The 21,109-nt window shown below is 43.2% G+C and overlaps 3 protein-coding genes and 1 long non-coding RNA gene across 8 annotated transcripts in view; 2 read left to right on the top strand and 2 right to left on the bottom strand.

Moving 5' to 3' along the window:
* The window catches only part of rnf144aa (ring finger protein 144aa), a 28,479-nt gene extending 27,390 nt beyond the window's left edge, over positions 1–1,089 (bottom strand). The window contains exons 1-2 of one of the 3 annotated variants that reach the window (XM_076107715.1): positions 909–1,089; positions 546–780 (exon numbers count right to left, since the gene is read on the bottom strand). The gene's annotated coding sequence lies outside the window, so the exon portion shown is untranslated. Of the gene's footprint in view, positions 1–545 lie in introns of all 3 variants that reach the window. The other 2 variants (XM_076107716.1, XM_076107714.1) reach the window with 2 other exon arrangements.
* A 1,015-nt stretch (positions 1,090–2,104) lies between these two features.
* Positions 2,105–4,101, bottom strand: rsad2 (radical S-adenosyl methionine domain containing 2). Its single transcript, XM_076107713.1, has 6 exons — positions 3,712–4,101; positions 3,467–3,628; positions 3,042–3,271; positions 2,799–2,948; positions 2,631–2,663; positions 2,105–2,483 (listed from the first exon to the last, which is right to left on the bottom strand). Exons 1-6 carry the CDS (start codon positions 4,034–4,036, stop codon positions 2,319–2,321), a joined length of 1,065 nt encoding a protein of 354 aa, XP_075963828.1. The 5' UTR covers positions 4,037–4,101; the 3' UTR covers positions 2,105–2,318.
* Positions 4,102–4,424: 323 nt separating this feature from the next.
* On the top strand, positions 4,425–9,145 carry cmpk2 (cytidine monophosphate (UMP-CMP) kinase 2, mitochondrial). Its single transcript, XM_076107712.1, has 5 exons — positions 4,425–5,632; positions 5,977–6,091; positions 6,490–6,691; positions 6,896–7,129; positions 8,561–9,145. The coding sequence occupies exons 1-5, from the start codon at positions 4,856–4,858 to the stop codon at positions 8,679–8,681; spliced, it is 1,449 nt and encodes a 482-aa protein (XP_075963827.1). The 5' UTR covers positions 4,425–4,855; the 3' UTR covers positions 8,682–9,145.
* A 2,163-nt stretch (positions 9,146–11,308) lies between these two features.
* Positions 11,309–20,846, top strand: LOC142968656 (uncharacterized). Of its 3 annotated transcripts, none has more exons than XR_012959057.1 (4): positions 11,309–14,830; positions 16,852–16,980; positions 17,240–17,324; positions 20,461–20,846. It is a non-coding gene; the product is annotated as an uncharacterized LOC142968656 (long non-coding RNA). The 3 variants fall into 3 exon arrangements; XR_012959058.1 differs by having other exon boundaries at positions 17,240–17,335; XR_012959056.1 differs by lacking the exon at positions 20,461–20,846 and having other exon boundaries at positions 17,240–19,100.
* Positions 20,847–21,109: the final 263 nt, after the last annotated feature.

Below are 21,109 nucleotides of genomic sequence, written 5' to 3'. Positions count from 1 at the left end.
GACTGTACCCTGAGGGAGGACCTGCTTCTTAAAATGGAAATAGTAGGGCACTGTGTGACCTTTCAAAGCTCTGTTGGAGCCGTCCATTCTGAAAACGATATGCGTGGAGTTCAGAAGCGACAACTCTGCAGCTGCTGCATGTGGAACGAGCACGATTTAAGACTGTGGTGAACAACGATTACAGCAACTTTCATCAAGTGTGAGCAACAAACACAGCCCGGCGTTGGCGCACACATGCACCAACACACTGAAGCCCCTTTATTGATGTCATTTTGAAGCAGCTATACCTGCAGCCTGTGCCATGTCATCTATATGCACTACCTGTTTACCCCAAAATAGGCCAGCAAGGAGTTCACAATTAAACGCAAGACACCGCTAATAGTTGGTTAGTCGAAATGCAGCATATATATATATATATATATATATATATCTTGCTGTAAAAACGAGGAAATGGCGAAAATGAAATGCGACAGCAGTTTATAGGCTAATTGAGACGGATCCTAGACTGCTGACGTTTACGCGGAATAGAAGCGCACGACCCTTACCTGGCTTTCTGCGATAACGCCGTCTTGATGGTGTATCCTCCGGAAAAAGGTTGGAACGATGATCTCCTGAATTGGATTAGCGAAGAGGCGGCCAACCAGTCAGGCGGAGGAGGAGGAGGAGGAGGAGGAGGAGGAGAATATCTCTGAAGGGGTGATGCCCATGTTCATTATGTGTCCCTCCAACGTCGGGGTGGAAACATTTGACCCGCTACTGAGATCAGGCCCTGGCGAGACACTAACACCGACAACCATCGGCGACAAAAAAAGAAAAACAGCGTAGATAAATAAGCGAGATCAGAGGGAAGCGCACAGCTGACACGCTCCAGAATCTGTTTTTGCTTGATAGTAGGTTTGTTTGCACACCGGAACAGCGGTCCGATCTCGATTACTGGCGAGTGCGCAACGTCCTGATGAAACGCAAGAGGCTATCTCATAGCAAAGACATCCGGGGGCCGCGTGTTTACCTCTCCGCCGTTCGCGCTGCCGTGCGCCGTTGGAAATCAGCTGCTCCTCCACTGGAGGGACGCCATTTGTTCGTGCGAGGCTTCCCGTCTGCTGCCGCTTAAAGGGGGGGGGGGGGGGGGGGGAGCTCAGCGCCGTCCTCCGTTTCATAACCGACAGCGCCTTCTGCTGCCACAATACTGCAATCGTACCGTTATAATATCTTCTCACTTCCCTCTAGTGGCATAGAGCCATGCAGACACTGTAGTTTGTAGATTTTATATATTTTAATACATTATTTTCCAGATTTTTAGATTTTGTACAAATAATACATCCCTAATACAATATAGGTGAATGGAATTTGTACCAATCACTACATTTCATTGGTCCATCCACTGTATTGGGATCTTATTTTCTTTTTTAAAACCCCCATTTTAAAAAGCAGCTGATACAACAGTGTAGGTAGTTCCAGGACTGATCTCTTTTTTATGTAATGTATAACCTCATGTGAAGTTTTTTGTATTTTTTATTATTGACAACATTGTAATATATTCAGAGGGAACAATATGTCAGACGTCAGAAATTAAACGATATACTTATTTCCATGTTTTTCTCTGGTCCACCTTTTATCAAGATGTAGACAATCAAAAATATATTGCTACGTGATTTGAATTTCCCTATGAAATGTCCATTTACCAACAGTAGAACAATTTGAATGTACTTTGTATGTGAGCAGCTGTAGTCTACCAGGTTTGAGCAGGTAGACTACAAGTATGCATAGTAGATTAAAAGTATGCATAACAGGACAGACCAGTCTGCTCAGCAGGGTAGACAAGTTCTTCAGGATTAGTTTAAAATCCCTTTCATTTATCAGCCACGACGTCTGTTTGACATCCTTTACTGGAACTGTACATGAGTCAGTGGGACTGGTTTCTGCTTTACTAGTAAGTTAAAATGTTACGAAAACAATTGTTCATGAGCAATATGTAGCTATAATGACGATGTTTAACCAATTTAGACCTTTAGACTGGCCTTTAATTGGCCATAATGGAAGAGAATTATTTTTTTACGAGAATTTAGGATGCTGCCGCCGACCAAAATGAAATGAAATAAAACACTTTTCATAATTATTTTCATCATAAATATGTTTATTAAATCCTATTTACTCACACAAGTGTCTACAATGTAATAAAAATAATATGGTATATATATATATATACAACAATATAGATATATATATTTCTACATATATATTTTTCTCCAAACATAAGCAGTGCAGTGAGTTTTAAATGTAACACATATACAGACAAAAACAACAAACGCAATGGATTTTCACCACTCCAGCTTCATGTCGGCTTTGCTCCACACATATTTCCCTCCTCTTTTCAGAAACATCTTTTCATCAAAGCCACTAAAGCTAATGGCCTCCCTCACACCAACATCAAGGATGGACTTGGACGGGTCCTTCCGTCCCTCTCGACAGTCCAGGAAACGCATCTGAAAAATGAAGAAAGAGTAAATCAGCTACATGTTTAGATGCTCATCAAATGTGGTAAGTGATCGAACAATTAGAAGGCAAAGAATACAAATCAGCAATCCTAAGGGGAGTGTGTTCGGTCCATAAACAATATACCGTGTACTTACATATTCATCCAGGATCAGGTAGGAATTCCTCATCTGTGAAGACAAAAGACAACCACAAACTTCAGTTATGTTAGTGTAGGGCCTGGCATCTGTTTGCCGACATTGTCACACTATTTGTGATTTGTGCATGTATACAAATAAACAGTCATATTGACAACAATCTCATACCTTCTCATTGGACTCGGGAACAAGGCAGGGGACGCTGCTGTGTCTTTCCAGAAACTCCTGAAACAGCTGCTCGCTGATGACGAACCTCTCTGCCTCTCTCAGGGCTTTCTCTCCTGCATTTTCCCCGTCAATCAGCAGACACTGGAATACCTGTGCACAGCAAGCCCAGACACAAAGGGGTGAGTATGTGTGCCAAGATGTCACGCACGCAAACGTACGCGCTCTCTCCCTCTCCGCCGTTACCTTCCAGCGGACCGGGTTAAGCTGGAGGATGTTCTCCGTCATGTCTTCGTCCACGTTGAAGGTGTTGATGACTGAGTTGATTTTGAACGCCACTTTGTACTGCTGGCACCAGATGCGAATCTTGTGGAGGTTGTCGATGTGGCTCTTCTTCCCCTGAGCTCTGCCAATCAGCTGGTTGGTTGCTTCATCAAAACTGTCACAGGAGATGGCCAGGATGTCCAGATCGTCACCTGGTGGGGAGAGAGAGAGAGAGAGAGAGAGAGAGAGAGAGAGAGAGAGAGAGAGAGAGAGAGAGAATCATTTTTAGGATCATGCTTTAAATTTTGCATTGGTGCCAAATGCATTTTTTCTTCTTAGTCTAAAAATTTTAATTTAATATTAAGTTAAGTAAAATGTATTTGTCCTAAGTTGAGAGTTCTTCTTACCGTATTTCTGGAACCATTTTTCTTTAATCATGCTCCCGTTGCTGACAATGCTGACACTCGGGAGCTGGAGGTCCTGTTTGCAGTACTGAACTAATTTCCCTAGAAAATCTCCTTTCTCGTGCAAGAAAGGCTCTCCTCCAGAGAAGTTGATCTTCTCCATGCCTAACAAACAGAGCGATGAGTTTAACTGTATGCACGAGGTTTGACACCACACAGAGTATATACTAATAATCTGTCCAATTTACCTGATCCCTTCAGGAGTTTGAGGCCCTTCTTGGCTTCATCCAGAGGCAGGACGAAGGATGTCTTCGCAGTGTGGAAGCAGAATCCACATTTGTAATTACACTTGCGTGTAAAATGATAGTTGACACTTGTTGGAGTCATCGCATTTTGGTATCTCCCTTGGTCCACTTTTCTGTCAACAGGTGCGGCGGATGATATTGTTCCCCAACACACTCTGGATGTCCCGTAACACACTTTTGAAAAGACGCTCGCAAATATGGAGCGCAGGGTGTTGATGCAGAGCTGCAGCAGCAGCATCGGAGACGTGACCACAGAGGAGAGTTGCATATTCAAACCGGCCGTGTATCACACCTTGTGCCTGCTTCCTTATATACAAGTATGCAGGCAAACCCTCATGAACTCGATCAGCTGAGTGACTCGATAGTTTCTATTTACAGAAAGTCGAAAACGAAAGCTGGGGGGTGAGGGGGGGGGGGGGGGGGGGGATGACTTGCAGTGATAACAATTTTGCACTACAGACGAGAGCGTGCGTCACCTATCATACAATTTAGCCATTGCGCAACAGTGATAAGAGTCAGGACCTTCATGTATTTTGCACTACAGACGAGAGCGTGCGTCCCCTATCATACAATTTAGCCATTGCGCAACAGTGATAAGAGTCAGGACCTTCATGTATTTTGCACTACAGACGAGAGCGTGCGTCACCTATCATACAATTTAGCCATTGCGCAACAATGATAAGAGTCAGGACCTTCATGCCTTATAGGATATTTGCTATTATATGGATTTAAGCGATATTATGCTCTTAAATATAATGACGCAGTTGTAGCAAAGCTTTTGCTGACTTTTAAAACAGGAGCAGTCAAATGCAAGTTTGTAAAGGGGTGCCTGCTGACGGTCTTTCAATTATTTTATGCCTGAGTCTGCATGTTTGTCTTTAGTCTTGAATAACATATTAAATACTCTCAATTTATTTTATTCCAACATCTAAGATGTATATCAGCCCTGGGTCCCATAATGCCCCACCTGAGGAAGTGAACACCTAATTGGGATGTCAAATTGACACCAATACTGTGACACAACCAGCGACTGTTTACTTCTGGTGTCTCACACTTTTCTATAAACACAACTTAGAGCCATGGCAACATGTTTCTCAACTTGCACCACCCATCTGATAGCGGAGGCAAAGTTTCGTTTTCGCCGTTAAGCGCAGCAACTTTCGTTTTCGCCGTTAAGCGCAGTAAGTTTCGTTTTCCCTGCAGCGGGTTTATGTCGCGCCTCGTAGTCGTTCGGCTGTCCCAGATTGGAAGCCGGCTACATCCGGAGAAAGAAATGGCACGGCGCACCATGTCCCTTGTTCCTCAGTGGTCCTCTCGTGTTTTTTCAGTGGAGCTGAATGGAGCACCCTTCTACTTTTCAACTCGAGAGAAGCACCGGGGAGAAGAAGTGCCGCGGGTGTTCAGAGAAGTACAGAACTGTGCGAGACTTTACTCCCTCCTTGTCTGCAGCAGCGACAAAATCAGACGTGCCAAGTTTTACGCGGAGCTGAAAGACAAACTGTTGCGAGAGTTGCCGCCAGAGTGTCATTTGTCTCCCATGTCCTCTTTTCTGCCAAATGTCAGGGGTTCTCTCTTAAATGGGTACTTTTTGAAAGATAATTCAGAGAGTTCATCCCCGACAGAGCGACTTTTGAGAGATTTATCAGAGCGTGATCCGGTGCTTGTGTGTTCATACTTGAAATGCGAGGACGGGCAACTGTGGACTCAGCATCTGTGGCCTCACGCAGACAGCCCAACGATGGAAATGTCAAAGGATTACTATGTGGTACCCTCAGAAGCGCCAGAATATCACCCATCAACACTCAACATCATCAACTCCGATGTTTTCTACAGTTTTGAGGAGGCCTACGAAGTTCTAGAAAAGGTTATTATAAAATTAGAGTTATTTTTGTCTGTACAGATATTCTTTTTCAGTTGGGTCATGAGGAGTGTTTGCAGGCAGGTCATTGTAGAACATGACCTGCCTGTTCTACAATCATAAAAACAAACCGTGTAGAGAGATTGCCTCACTTGCAAGATATGGCAAAGTGGCACGCTCTTGTGGTAGAAGAAGATGTAGCAGTGTGGCCCAAAGAGGCTCTGAATGCTTCCATTTATCTAGCAGTGCCAGGTGGCCCACAGTAGTGTGTGTGTGTTCATGCGCACCACAGTCTATGACTCCCTCCTGCCTCCTCTCACAGCAGCAAACTGATTTTGTCTGTTCTGCAGTGCGGTGACATCATCCCAGAGGCGATGTCTGTGCTGGAGCTGCTGCCCAGCAGAGCGGAGGCCAGACGTAAACCAGACTTCCCTGTTGTTGTCATAGAGGGCCTGGATGCCACAGGTTAATGCCATTACCTCATAAATAAATATGGGATCAGTTTGATGTATAGATGTCTCGCTATGATTGCCAGTTGTTCTCTGCTAAAGCCATTATCTGCCAGTGAGCTTCGCCTAATGGAATATCATGTATCATGACCTCAGGAAAGTTACAGCACTGTGAAAATGGTTTATTGAAGCGCTAGCTCATCTAATACTCTTTGCAAACCTCATGAAACCTCAACCATGTAGCGTAGGTAGGATGGGAGTTTTAACTTCTCAAGAGTCGCTTCAGTCCCTTATTACATTTACAAAAGAAAGATATCATGAATCCTACTTTCAGTTTTCTGAAAACTCTCCCAGTCTCTGTGTTTATTCTTTGTATTCTATTGATTCTTTCCTCCCTCCCTCTCCCCATCACAGGTAAAACCACTCTGACTGAGTCTCTGAGGGACGCTCTAGGGACCTCTCTTTTATGGTCCCCTCCCCAGTGCCTGTCCCCCATGAGGGCCCGCTTTGATCGGGAGCCGCCCCTCATCCGCAGGGCCTTCTATGCTCTGGGGAACTACATCGTAGCTGAACAAATAGGCCAGGAGGGCATGAAGAGGCCTGTCATCGTTGACAGGTAAAGACAGCAGAGATGTCGCAGGTGTTGTGACGTTTGCCTGTTGTGTGACCTGTTTTGAGACAGAGGGGACAATAGATACATTCCGCTGAGATCTAGACCTACAATTCACCGTTAAACATCTGCTACTCCACCTGCGAGTTACCCGATCATCCATCGACCCATCGCTCACCTTTCAATCCGCCATCTATTATCTGTCCCTAGATTCTGGCACAGCACCGCAGCGTATGCCATTGCCACAGCAGTGAGCGGTCAAGTGTGCAACCTTCCAGCAGAGGGTTCGGAGGTTTACCGTTGGCCCAGTGACCTGCTCCAGCCCAGCCTTGTGGTCTTACTCACCCTGGACCCGGAGGAGAGGAAGAGGAGACTGGGGAACAGAGGTCAAGGAGAGACGAAAGAGGAGCACGAGCTGGACCACAACCAGCTTTTCAGACTCAAGTAAGATATTTGAATTACATGTACATAACATATGTGAAGGATACATACATGTTTTAAAATACGGGGTAGGGCTAATTATTTACATTATCTACTGAATCTACTAATTGCTTCTTTGATTAATCGATGAATTGCTTTTTCTACAAAATGTAAGAAAATTGTGAAAAGTTCCAATCACAATTTCCTAAAAACCTATTGTGATGTCTTCAAATTGCTTGTTATGTGCAACCGATAGTCCAAAACCTAGAGGTATTCAATTTACAGTCAAACAAAACAGAGGGAAAAAAAAGCTCTGTTTTGAGAGAAAGACCACATTTGTGTTTGAGGTCTTATTATCGAAATAGCATTTCATTTAATCGACTCATCATTACATCACAAATACTGGGATTAGAAATTGTTTCTGATAAAAATTAACTAATTTTTAAAGATTCCTTAAGTTGGCACAATGTTAATACCACCAGAGTTATCATCACAAAATATTATGAAACAAGTGAAATGGCACTGAAACAACTATTTCATAAAAAAAATGTCACCTGTTTCATCAGTTTTAGGACTATAATCCACTAAACCATAAAAACTAAAAGCCTAAATCAGGTGATACAATGAACATTTTTTTAGCAGTCATACAATAAACCGTTATTGTTGGTGTCTTTGAGATTGCATTCTAGACACACTATTAATCTGACTGAGGTCCAGTATGGTAGTACTACTGTACGTTACACAGAGTGGGTAATGACAGACAGAGAGAGAAAAAACCCCACAGTAGACAAATGTTCTACAGTCTGTGATGAAAAAAAGTTCTGTGTGAGTGTGAAAACATTGAAACCACAGATGGGGCTACAAACCGTCTTCCGCGTTCCACTGAGTCAGGTCAGCTCAGTCTTAGTCTGATCCATCAAACACTTAACAATCAATTGCTGTCCCGTGGGGGAAGCAGCTGATGAGAAAGAACAGGTGATTAGTTGCTGAGCTGTTGTGCTCCATTAAGCTGGTCAAAACTCGCAAAGGCACTGCCTGCCCAGATAGTCGCTTCGCAGACAGGTCGATGGCTACTTTCATCCATCCTCTATCCTGACATAATGGCCTTTCCACACGGGACAGCCAGATGTTGGGCCAGCAGAATTAGAAAATGGTGGGAGTCGACTGTCTGCCGCTGAGAGAGTGAGAGATTCTGCAGACTTGGTCAATCATTATCACAAGGACTATTCTTCATTTGTCTCAGGGAATGGCTGCGCTCCGAGCCATCTGTGATGTTTTGCATACCAAAGTTTCTCACATGTTGTGCATTTTATCACTCTCCTCAATGTTCACCAAAACTGTAAGCAGTGAAAATACTGAAAACAGGATTATTCAGTGTAACGTAAAGTGCCATTTGCTGTGTTTATATGCTTATTCTCGTCACTTGTTGACTAAGGTGTTTGTGTGTGTCTGCAGAGTGGAGACGGCTTACCAGAGGATCAGTGGGCCGGCAATTGTCACTGTGGATGCTAGTCCTTCTGCAGACCAAGTGCTCCAGCAAGTGCTGCTTTTAATTAGGGCCAAATGCCACTTGTAAACAGTTTTCCATCTCTCCTGCTGTCGGCCAAGCATCAAGTGGGCGCAGTACCTCCTTTCGCCGCTGGGTGCCAGTAAGGTGTTGTGAATGCACCAGGTGGAGGAATTGTGGCCAGATTGGAGTGTGGAGAAGAGATTATTTTCAGAATGAGTAAAGGTTGAATGGCCAGGGGCCAGAACTGCATGCTACAATCAGAAATACATATTCATGTAGACACACACATGCATGCACTGATATTGACACACACACACAAAACTATCGTCAAGAAGTGTGCACTTACAGTAACCACCGTTGTGACCTCTCAGAAATGAGACACAGTGTAGCCGCACTTATTGACTGTCACTTGTATTTGGACCGACACGGAGGAAATGGATGGTAACATTTATACAAGCACCATTGAGTTCGATTTCATTTTAGCATACAAACCAATCTCAGAATATCAAATTAAAATAAAATAAAAACAAGTATCTGTTTGTGGGTCTCTCCTTGAGTTAGCATGACTTACATAAGCCTACCAAAGAAGATATATACAATGTATGTGCTTACATAAGTGCATATAAACTTTCTGTGAACACAATGTTTTTTTACAATCCTGTTTTCAGTGCAATGCAGATGGCAATTCCCTGTAGTTCAACAGTGTGATATTGACACAACTGATGCCACTTGTATTGCTAACCTGTGTGACTCACAGTGGAGCTGTAGAGTACATTGAGAACATATAGTGCTGTTTGTACTTCCTGTCCTCATGGGCGCAGGCACTCAAGTGTGCACACATGAATGTACATTTGCACTCCTACTTGTGTAAACACACACACACAGGCCTGCACATTTACTAAGAGCATGTACTGTAACTCAAATAAATATATAGGGAGGAAGTGTATATTTGGCCTATGTGATGGGAAGATTAATTGGAGGTTTTAGTAATTATGAGCTTGGCAAAGCTGCGGGCTGGAGAAGACAGAGTGACCCATCTCTTTTACTGTGATGCATCAGCAGAGCGCCAACCACTGCAGACCCTATTCATATGGCAATTAATGGAGCGCTGTATATCAATGTCATTCCAGTGCTCCCCCACATAAGTGCACGGTTTACTCCTACTACCAATTACGGCAATCCAATGTTTTACTGAGTGAAGAGGTGCCGTGGATGCAAATCATAGCATCACATGTAATCACATAAACTAAAATAAGGTGTCATTATGTTTATGGTGTATGGATTCCAACGTGAGGTAAGTATCTCAGAAGGGTTTATTGAATTCATAGGCCCTCAGCTGCCTGGCGACCATGGATGTGCTGTATGACACAAAATGAATGTAGCCCAGAGCTGTGTGGAATTTTGATTGCCATTAACACAGTAGCCTCTCTTCTCAAGAGAGTCCAAAATGTATGAAGTAGGAGAGCAAAGCAATTAGGCAATACATCATACCTGAATGCAAAGCTGTGTGTGCCTGTGGTGTCAGCCATATTTCCATGTCAGATGCTATGCTTTGCTGTTCTTGGCGACACAAAGTGAATGGTGATATCATGCCATGACTGCCCCTAAACACTAATGTAATATGGTGTTAATGGCCCATAATCACAGCACATTACACATGCACTGAAATTATTCTCTTTGCTTTTCCATATTGAAACATTAAGGAGTTTTTTTTGTCAGATAGCCAGAATATACTCAGGCGTCTTAACAATAACAACAACTCTCACATCGAATATTCGTGTTTCGAAGTTGCTTCCAATCTGACCTCAAACCTGAAGTTGCAAGATAAAAGTCCGAACCACATTAATGGAAAAAAAAAAAAGATCCGTCAGGAGGAGCTCAGCCTTACACACAAATATACAGTACACTTACACTATACACAGCACACATGCACACACACACACACACACACACACACACACACCTTGCCCTGTATGGGGCCACTTTGCACTACACTCCTTAACTTCAATATTTCATCTGCACAACAGAGAAGGAGCAGCAGAGAGGAGGAAAGCCCTCCATGAAATAATTAAAGATCCAGCAGGGATGCAGCAGCACAGCAGCCGCCGTCCCATCCTAAGTAATAGATCAAATGAAAGATGTCCCTCAGATCATTAATAATGAGTGTGGAGACTGAGGGGGTAGGGGTGGAAGGGAGGGCATAGGGCTGGTACAGATTGGGGGAGGGAGAGAGGGCATCGGGGAAGCACAAGGTGTGTTAATATGTATGCGTGTGTGTTAGGAGTGTGGTCGGTGGGGGGGGTTGAATCGTAGTCTAGGTCCCTTGGCAAAGACCCCAATGAAGCGGCATGGCAAGAGGAGTCATGCATATGATCTGGCACCAAGTGTTTGCCAAACTCTAAAGACCCACAGCAATATCTATATACACCCCTTGTCAAATAAACAACATTTTACACAGTGAATAAGCAGGTTAGCAGGGGCTAATAGTGCTCCCTTCAATCAGTGGGGCCTTAGAGCAGTAGCTGGATATGATCGTGTATTTTGGGAGAGCTGAGTTACCTAGACAGGCAGGGATGGGCTGTCTGCATTGGGGGAGGGGGGATAAAAGAGGGAAGAGGAGCCGAGGGGAAGGCTGGAAAAGGAGGAGAGGATGGTGGATAGATGAGGAGGGGGGGGGGGGGGGACAGGCAAGAGTGAATGGAGATGCTGCGGATGCTCATCTGTGAGCTCAAGTCCCTCCAGATTCCTCCAGCTGGCAGGTACAACGTATTTCCCAAACACTATCCTCACCCCCAAATACAGTATGTAGCATTTCCCAAGCAGCTTCAAATACCATCCGAGGTCTTTCCTAAATATTCACCCACCTCCTTAACATCCTAACAACTGGCAGGGTTGGTGTGTGAAGGCATTACACCAAATTGGATTAGAAAAAAAATCTGATTAAAACAGAGTGAGTGCAAAAACACAATTCCCAAATATGTTAAGAAGGGCATTTAGAACCCACGTTTAAAATAGCCTTCTCAAGTAACCCCATATGTTGAAGGCTTTTAAACAAGACTGAGAGGATACAATCAGATTATATTGAGGTTGAGTTATCCAACAGACTAAATGAAAGTACATGATCACAATTACAATTTCTCACCCTTCTTGACCCACACTCACACCAAAATGTTGCCCAACTAGCCCAATCTTCTCTACAACCTCATTCCCTCTCACACACACTTCCATAGTTGCACACATACACACACCACATGCATGCACAGCCCTACCACCTCCCTCTGAACACAGCAGGAGGTAGCAGACACCACAGCCCTATTCCTCTGTGAATGACGGGTTGTGGGATGTAAAAACACGAAGAGTGTAGGAGTTGAATTGATCGGTGGTGAAATGTTTGTCAAAAAGCATACAGCAAAGCTCAAAATGTGGCGGAAAAGGCAAAAGCGAGGCGGAGATGGGGGAATTACTTTGTTCAGAGAAAAAAATAAATAAAGTTTTGAAAATATCCCATCAAAAAGATGTATAATTTAACAGCTTTTCATCACCACGCTCACCCTTAGTCATGGTGTGTGAATACTTATTTGCAGGGGTAAAGACAGCATCTCTGTCGATAGGTGCGGGTATTAGGCACAGCGGGCTGTATATTCAGGATGCCATTATGTATTCAGGTTATTTTCTGATGTTTTTCGGGGGATAGGTGCTGTATAGTCTGTGATGATTGCATGAAACCTCACCAGTTTTGCCTGGCGGCTGTTGGGGAGGCTTCACCAGGAACGGTTAAATATTTAAACACTGCTGTGAGATCTCATTAAAAACGGCACATCAGCCCCCATAAGGCCCCTACAGCACTCCCTCGCACACTCCCCGAAAACCCAGTTAGAACTCGGTGGAGTGTGACAAAACAGTTATTGTCTGTTTACTGTGGACAACTTGTGATAAATCATCATATCCTGTCAAATAAGGCAGCTGGCAGTAGTGTTGACAAGTGGTAAGTCGTCATATGAGGGAAGAAAATGATTGAGAATTCAGTTCTGTTTTGACAGCTGCAAACACGCAGAACTATGCCAAAAACAAAACAACATGACAGCTAGACCAGACTAATATTTCCATAACACACATATGAAACAAGGCAGAGAACAAACTTTGGCTCTCTGGAGTCTTCTTGCCTTCTCACAAAATCTGGGCAATTAATTTCAACTCTATTGTTTGGGGCTTCCCTATTTTTAGCCTGGCTGCCCTCACAAATAAATTGATTTCCTGTGGCGAACTTGGAATGTTCCTTGTGTGCCATGTTTTTTTTTTTTTTTTCTCCTCCTCCAAACACACAAATACCGTCCTTCTTCCCCCAGAGGAATAAATCAAAGGCAACACTGCCAAGTTCTATGCAGCCGTGTGTGTGTGCATCTCTTTTTATACTTGAAAATGGTTTATTTTTGTTTCAGTTCCATTAGTGCTTAGGCATGTCTCCTACTTCGTCTGGCATCAGCAGACAGCTGAGAAGCTATACTTGCTTGACAGGCAAGTGGCCGACTGACTCTCAAAATACCTAAACTGACTGACTCCCTCCCTCTCTCTATCTCTGGTCTTAGTCTTTGATTCGATCTCTGAGACACAGAGGTCTGTTTTTTTGTGGTCTCTACCGCAGAACTAATGGCTGGGTCAAAACAGACTAAGCTCTCAGATCGCAAGGAGATATTTAAACGCACAGCACTACACACAAATAAAAGTAGAGCAACTTGATCCTGGATCGTTGTAATGGTGTCGGGGGAGCCCCTGGTCTTTGATGAGCACTACTAAAGGCAGATGCATAGCGGTTGGGGGAAGCTGCCGTTGCAGGGAAAGAAGGCATTACAATGCAGACTGACAAAGAACGTGAGGAATATGAATCATTAAGCGGAGCAAATGTTTGCTCAACTTCAGCGGGACAACTCTGTAAATGTGCACCACGTACCGTCATATATCAAATTACTTTTTAATTTGAGTGCTGTTAACTCAGTGCACCGAATGCTTGCTGAAGCTGAGGGTGTATTGTACAATTCATGAGTGCATTTTCTTAAAGCAGATGACCAGGGATTTGGTGTGGCTTACGTTTCAATTTTCGGTTGTCACAGACTGCCGTGCGAGAGGTAAAGGATTGTAAAGAAGGCCTTTGGGATGTGAAAACAGATAGTGACAGAGAGAGAGAAGAGGAGTGAGAGGGGCAGAGAGACACAAATGAGAGAAACATACCACTAGATCCCAATTCCTTATCCCGACTAAGCCATCTGAATCCCCCTACACCCATTTAGCTTGCTCACTCTATGGCTCTCCGGTGAGAGAGACGAGGCATTTGCCTACTTTACAGTCTTCTCACTGCACTTCAGAAAATTTTGAGTTTATAGCCGCTCATCTCCATAATCAACACCATATACCCTGCAGCCTACAGGGACTGCGAGCTAGCAGGGGGAAAGGATTCACACTGGCTTTAGCTCCCAACTCTTCCCACAAGTCACTCCTCCTGCCGTCCAAATAGAGCTTAGCGAGCAGTCCTCAGGGCCTGGTATATATATGTACTTACTTACTTTGAAGCACTACCAATGTCCCTCTCTGATCAAATGTAGGTACCAAGCCTTTGGTCAACCATGTGTAGAATATGATATGGAGGATGGATATTATTGTTAAAGCTTTTAGTGTTTTCTACATCTTTCTCTTTATTTAAAGTCAACTGTTTGAGCCTTCGGTGATGCACAGTGCCATGACAGAAACATAAGAAACCTCACTTTTAGGAAACAAGACTTGAGATATAGAAACAGTTCCACACAGGTAAACCCTGCTGTAAAGAGGTGAACTAAAACTGCACCAGTGACACAAAAAGAAGAAAAGAAAAAACATCTTGCCTTCCAAACACCCTCTACAGAGCCAAGTGATGATGTAGCTGGCTCGAGCTTGGCTGGAGCAGTTATCCATCTCACCCTGTGCTGCCAGCTGTCAGAGTACACAGCTCCAGCTAGCCGCCAGTGGCAGGTGTAATCAATATGGACTCCACAGAGAGTTGCACTACCAGAGGCCAGTCTCCACTCTCTAACCCATCTCTGTCTCTCCAGGGGAAACAGTAGGCAGGCGGGCATGGAGAGTACGTTTGATGTCTCCTCCGGGCCAAGATGGAGCGACCTTCTATAGCTCTGGAGTAGGGAGATGATTAATGCTGCCTATCAGATGCACCATCATGTTTGAGTTAGGTGGGTTGTGCTTCTCAAAAAATGTGTCTTGTTAGAAATACTATAGGAAACAACTTCCTTAGTCACTTAGCGTCTATAAAGAACATTCAAGCTAAAGCATGGGTTGATTTAGTCAAAGATATATTTTTCAACACTCGGGGGGACACATATTAAGTGGGGGGGGGGGGGGGGTCTGGGTGGAAATGTCTTTATTTATGTAAAGGAAAATTAAATTTAGACACCAGGTGACTATTCAAAATATAGAAATATAATGAAATAAATTGCAATAAGGCTCTGTATTGCTTTCAAATATATATTTTCCTGTAGATCGACTTCTCATTTAGGTGCTCGACTTTGTGATTAAGCAAACCCCGGTTCCACCACAGGGCCACCGGAGCAGACGTTTACTTTGATAACATTGTTATCATCCTCACCTAAAAAAAAACCCAAACAAAACATACAACACTACAAAAAATGTAACAATATTCCAAACACAGATAAAATTGATTTATTTTCTTCAGTTCGTGTCACAGGCAGTACATATTTTGATAGTTTTAAGTTTGTGCTTGCAGTTAATTTCATGATAAACCTATCATGCTTGTATACTGTATAGTATAAATGGTAGTAATATATGGTGAAAACAGTATACACTTATTAACAATTAATGATGCTGTCAAGTTGTGTAGGAGTTTTGAATGATGCATCATTAACACTAATTTGAGAGAGGGACAGGCTGTCTTATAAACACACACACTCACACACACACGCGCGTGCGCACACACACACACACAGTATAGCGCCCCTGAAGGTATTCACTTCTCCACCTAAATTAATGTGCTCTCAAACAGAGCAATGGAGAAGAATAAACAGTGCATTTAAAATGATCTTTCATTTTAATGACTTGTTGTTGTCTTTAAAAAATCATTTTCTGAAATGTGTTCAGGGGATCTGTGGAGGAGTCAGCTAATTTAAAATAGTGTAGATCTTGCCTGAAGACAGAAATTGTAAGTATTTGCATGTACTATGCATTTTCCTTTCAACATATTGCACTCCGCACATATACAAGCACTTACGGGGGTGAAATATTTAGGTAACAGAGTTGGGATTTCTTTTCCAAATTCTAGTATCTCAGAGGCATTTGTCCTGTAATTACTACATTCTTGGTTTTGCTGTTTTGCAAGAAAGTAGCTTCTGTTTGGTCTAGAATTCAGTTTGTATTTAACACCTAAAGTGTGGCAACAGTGCGAGTTTCAAAGACGACTTTAAAGTTTACTTGCAGAGCAAGTGAAGCAATTGTGTTGTACTTTATCACAATGACCCAGCAATCGAAAGGAGTATAAAACAAAATGGTATTAGTTCAAAAGCAATTGAGTCATCGTTGGCAAAAGGGCTAAAGGCAAGTGTGACTGGTAAATCTCAAAAACACATGACAAAGGCTGACCTCTGGGTTACCCTGAAGGAAGTCTAGCAACAAAAGGCAGAGATACTATTACAAGGTTAGGGCTATCTTACACACGCACACACACACACACACACACACACACACACCAACACACGCTCATTCATTACAGTGGGGAAATACCTCTGACAGCCATTCCATTTTGAAGTAGCGGAATTGGAAAACAATATAACATAAAGGCGTAATAATCTAGTGAAAGACTACTAACCATCAAACTGTTTTTAATACGTCATCAAAACCAATTCTAGATCAACACTCCCACACTGAGGTAGTTCATGGATACTCGCCAATAGGCAAGTAACTGAAACACCCTAAGGGTGTTAAAGTCTCGGTGTGATTAATATGCGCAGTGCAGCATTTTAATTTGAAAAGTCACTGGTTCATTGGATTTCTCTGTTACAGCCATGTCAGCCCAGTCTTGCGCTCCAGGAAAATCTGACACCATGTTATTTGGCCAAAAAACCCCTCTCTTGTCTGTCCCTCTGTCTCTTCACGGGTTTTTCTTGAATCTAGCTAAACCCTTTCTCTGTCTCTCTTACCCCGTTTCATCTCATCTTTCTTTATTTCCTGACTTGTTGTACAGGATCCCGTGAAAGTATCAACAGGGAGAAGCAGCCAAAAAAAGCAATGGATCTACTGCATGCTTTGGCTCGATCACAGAGAGAGAGAGAGAGAGAGAGAGAGAGAGAGAGAGAGACGAAGATGAAGAGAGGTGAGATCAAATGGTGGAAAATTTGATGGAAAATGATCTATTTTACACAGAATAAAATGTTCTTTTACAGTCTGAAGCTGAAGACGGGGACGTGTAAGCTTGGGAGAAAACTGTCGGAAAAGGATATTGTGTGTAGATTTTGTTCTTAAAATCCAAGCCAAAGTTGAATCCGATGTCAGAAACCTCACTTGAAATTTGAATCTCCAGTTTACTCTGATGTATCAAAACCTGAAACTAATTCATCTCATTATATCCACAGCACGGATCAAACAGTTGATGACAGGCCCCTGCACTGATCTACACAGAGAAGACGTATCTACCACGACCACTATAGCTGTTTATATGTGAGTGCTAGGTGCGTGTCTTTCTATCACTTTCACTCCTTTCCTCCCACACTCCCTCTCCTCTTTCCCTCTGACCTCGATTTTCTGCCCTCATAAACGACTGATCCTTTCCCCTGACCTCAAACTAGTCCGACTGCTCTGAGAATGATGGATTGGTGCAACATGGTGGCCCATTTAAAGTTAAGTCCTCTACTTTACAGCGTGTCTGATGCAATGGAGCGCTACACCTTGCAGTGTGTGCAAGTGTGTCAGCGACATGCAAACAACACACAACTCAGAGCAGTTGAAGTTTATTTAAAATTCAGACAGTATTTATGGGATGACATCCACAAGCTGTTATTATACAGCATTAAGAAGACCATCAGTTGGATATACTTCAAGGAGAATGTGTTGTTGCAGCCTGTAGCAGAATCCGAAACTTGATGTCTCTTATTACTTCTAACAATTGTCTGAAAGCAGAGAGGCAGAGTTCACACCTGTTCACATGGCATAAAAAGGCTTACTGGAGGGCTGTTCCTGACTCTAATGTTTATACCATCCTCCTCGTCGTCCCCACAGGCCACTGAAAACACTGTGGATTATTTAATAGTGCTGTATACTGATGGCAGGCTACGGTTTCACTGCCACTTTATGATCCAAAGCTGGGAAAGCTATCTTTCAGCTGAAAAGATGGGGAATACATGAGGAGGAGGAGGCATCATTCATTGCCGCACAGTATGCTTTGCACGCTGTCGCTAGTTCCTTATTCCGTTCTGAGGTGTACACAAGTCACGGGGCAAGACAACCTCCCCTGTACATTAAATCTGCGTCTGCAGATAAATTGGTCGGAGCTTGGCCGGAGATTGCTTTGATTTATGGCGTAATTACAGAGTTTTGCTGCAGCATTGATATGCCCGGCTGTCTGTGCCTGGGTTCTTGTGTATGGTTAATAACAATGAAGCTGTCAGGTCTCAGAGGCAGGCAGACAGGTCTGATGTTACCGGTGGTATGATGTGTGTGGTGGCATATCTCATGTAGCAACCACAAGTCATATAGGCATGTTATATTACACTGCAGTCTCCAGTATGTCTGAGCATCCCGGCTGAGAGAGTAATCAGATAAGATAATGTAGTCAGGGGAGGGAGGGAGAGAGAGAGAGAGAGAGAGAGAGAGAGAGAGAGAGAGAGAGAGAGAGAGAGAGAGAGAGAGAGAGAGAGAGAGAGAGAGAGAGAGAGAGAGAGAGAGAGAGAGAGAGAGAGAGAGAGAGCAATGACTATAACACTCATTGTCTGGATGCTAGTGCATCCCTGGGAGGGACGATCTATCACTCTCAACACTCAGACTCACATACACAGTCACACACACACAAAGTTGAGCAGAAGAGACGAGGCTGTGAGTGTTAGTCGCCGACAGGGAGGATGTTTATAAAGCTACCAGGCTCAGTGCATCTTTAAGGTTGCATTATGGGTGCTATCTAATTGGTGGTGGTGGAGGCAGAGGTGGGCCTCATTGGAGGTTCAACCAGAGGCTAGCAGTCTCACAGCATCTCAGCAGCTCGTATTTCACTGCGCTCAGTGTGCTAACTCTGTCTGTCGCTATTATATACACACACACACACACACACACACAAATGTGTGCACAAGTTCTTGCATATCAGTCAATATACCTGCACACATGCATATGCCCATGTAAAACTGTATAATGTGGACACTGCAACATGCACACACAAATACACCCACACTTCCAAATGCCTTCCATTGCACTTCAGTGATTTAATGTAATGTGCTTTTCTTCCTCAAGATGTGAGTCAATCTCTTTTTAATTGTGTTACTTTTTAAGTTAACAAACTTTAATCAGTGTTCTTTAGTGTGGAGCTTGAAAGACCCTCAGCAGAAACATGACAGGACCTACAGAGCTAATTGGAATACTATGGCAGATTAAATGTGTTTTGCATTTTAGTTATATTCAACCCCACATTTGTATTACTTAAAATGCACTTACTTCATGAACTTGCCTGTTCAAAATCTCCACTGCACTTAGTAGTTAGCTGACAGCGTATAGGATAATTTGCTGCATTCAATAGCTGAAAAGAATTTCTCAATATGCTGATTTCGATCAAAAAACTTTTTCTGCACACAGAGCTTTCTTTGCCTTAAACTAAGAGATAATATCATATTATCAACAGAGGATGAGAAACAGCACAGTGACAGTTTGTTCTTTAGGACATGGTTCAGGCTTATCGTATTGATTAACAACCCTTACTGAGTTCAAGTGGATTATTCGGAATTGATGTTCTTACAGCTCCTCCAGTCAAAGTTCCCAGAGGTACTTTGGACCCTCCGTTCATTCACTATGGTGATACATTTACTGTTTGCATCTAAAACCCGGTTGATAATCGGTGAACATGGTTCTGTCCACACAATCGCATTTAAAAACCAGAAAAATAGAAAAGTTTCTTCTGCCTCTTCCTGCAGAACTGTACATTACAGCCCTTGTTGTGACATGGATAGCATGGATAGATTGCTAAATACCGCTTTTGGTCAGTTATTCTATATTAATATATAACTGAGGACAAAATATGAATTTTCTTTTGTCAGGATAAATTAGAAACGGCGGTTTGATTGTGGACCATTACAGCTACTTGCCAACCAAGTGATCCCTGGACTGCTAGCATAAGTCACAACTCTCTTTCATGCTTGTGAACTCATACAACAGACACACTCATAATATATATGAATATAGAGCAGGAGGCAATAAAAACAGGTTCTTACTGTTGCAATTACAGTATGTGGAAAAAGACCACAATGGCTGTAATAGTCATATAACAGCATTTTAGAGAAGCTTCATTTTCCCAGTCCATGCAATAAGAATACACCAACTTTTTCAAATGGTTCCACTCTTTTGAGCGCTTTGGAAAAACTCAGTTTTCAGTGGCAGGAAGTGCGAATAGAGGCCCAAACGAGAGAAAAAAGCTGTGGCTAGTGTACATATACGCTAATAGACCTCTGTCTCTGTCTCCCCTACTCTCTGTCTCTTTTAAGTCAGATTCTTTGACTGTTGTGTTTTAACTTCCACTAGACACGGATGAGTTTTCTTTTTTTTGCATCAAATATCCCCTGCCCTCTCCACCCCCCCCCCTTTCCTTTCTCCCCACCAGCCAGGACTCTGCTCTATTGCGAAGTGGCCAGCTCTGTCTGATCACTGGGCTGAGCAGCAGATCCCACTGCGAGGGACTTGAGGGGCTCGACTGTGTGATTAAGCAAGCCTTGGTTCCACCAGAGGGCCACCGGAGCAGATGTTCTCATTAAAAATGCAGGCTCTGTGAGCGAAGGAGATTGCCTTGTTCCAGGCAGAACCTGGCCGGAGGTTTAAAGCTCTCATTCCTCTCACTTGTAAGGCCAGCTAAGTTTCAGTGCCTGTACACCCTTTAAGCAATGTGGCAAACACAAAAAATGAATTATTCCAACAGCATCGTACAATCTTGGGTTATTCTCTTTAGTTTGCTGTTAAAAGGAAAAGAGGGGATCGGTATTAAAAATGTATTCAAACCATAAAGCTTGTGGTTTTTGAGGCTTTCCGCTGTTTCTGGCATCGCTGTTTTACAGATCTCAGTTGGGTGTACTTGTTGAACATCTCATTTGGTGAATGAAGAAAAGAGAAGCAAACATTTTAGCATTTTCAGCTCAGTAGTAAAGTGCAGACTGACTGAATATGATCACTCTGGGGTTTTGGGGCTTAAGAACAACCTGATGATGACAGCTTGGGATATTCCATCCATTCCAGCTGGCACCTAGACGGAGCCTGGT

The sequence above is a fragment of the Anarhichas minor genome, unplaced genomic scaffold (genome assembly GCF_050575085.1).
Source record: "Anarhichas minor isolate MPS153535 unplaced genomic scaffold, ASM5057508v1 ptg000040l, whole genome shotgun sequence".
NCBI lineage: Eukaryota > Metazoa > Chordata > Actinopteri > Perciformes > Anarhichadidae > Anarhichas > Anarhichas minor.
The sequence above is the reverse complement of the archived record's forward strand: the minus strand, read 5'-3'. Positions and strand labels throughout refer to the sequence as shown.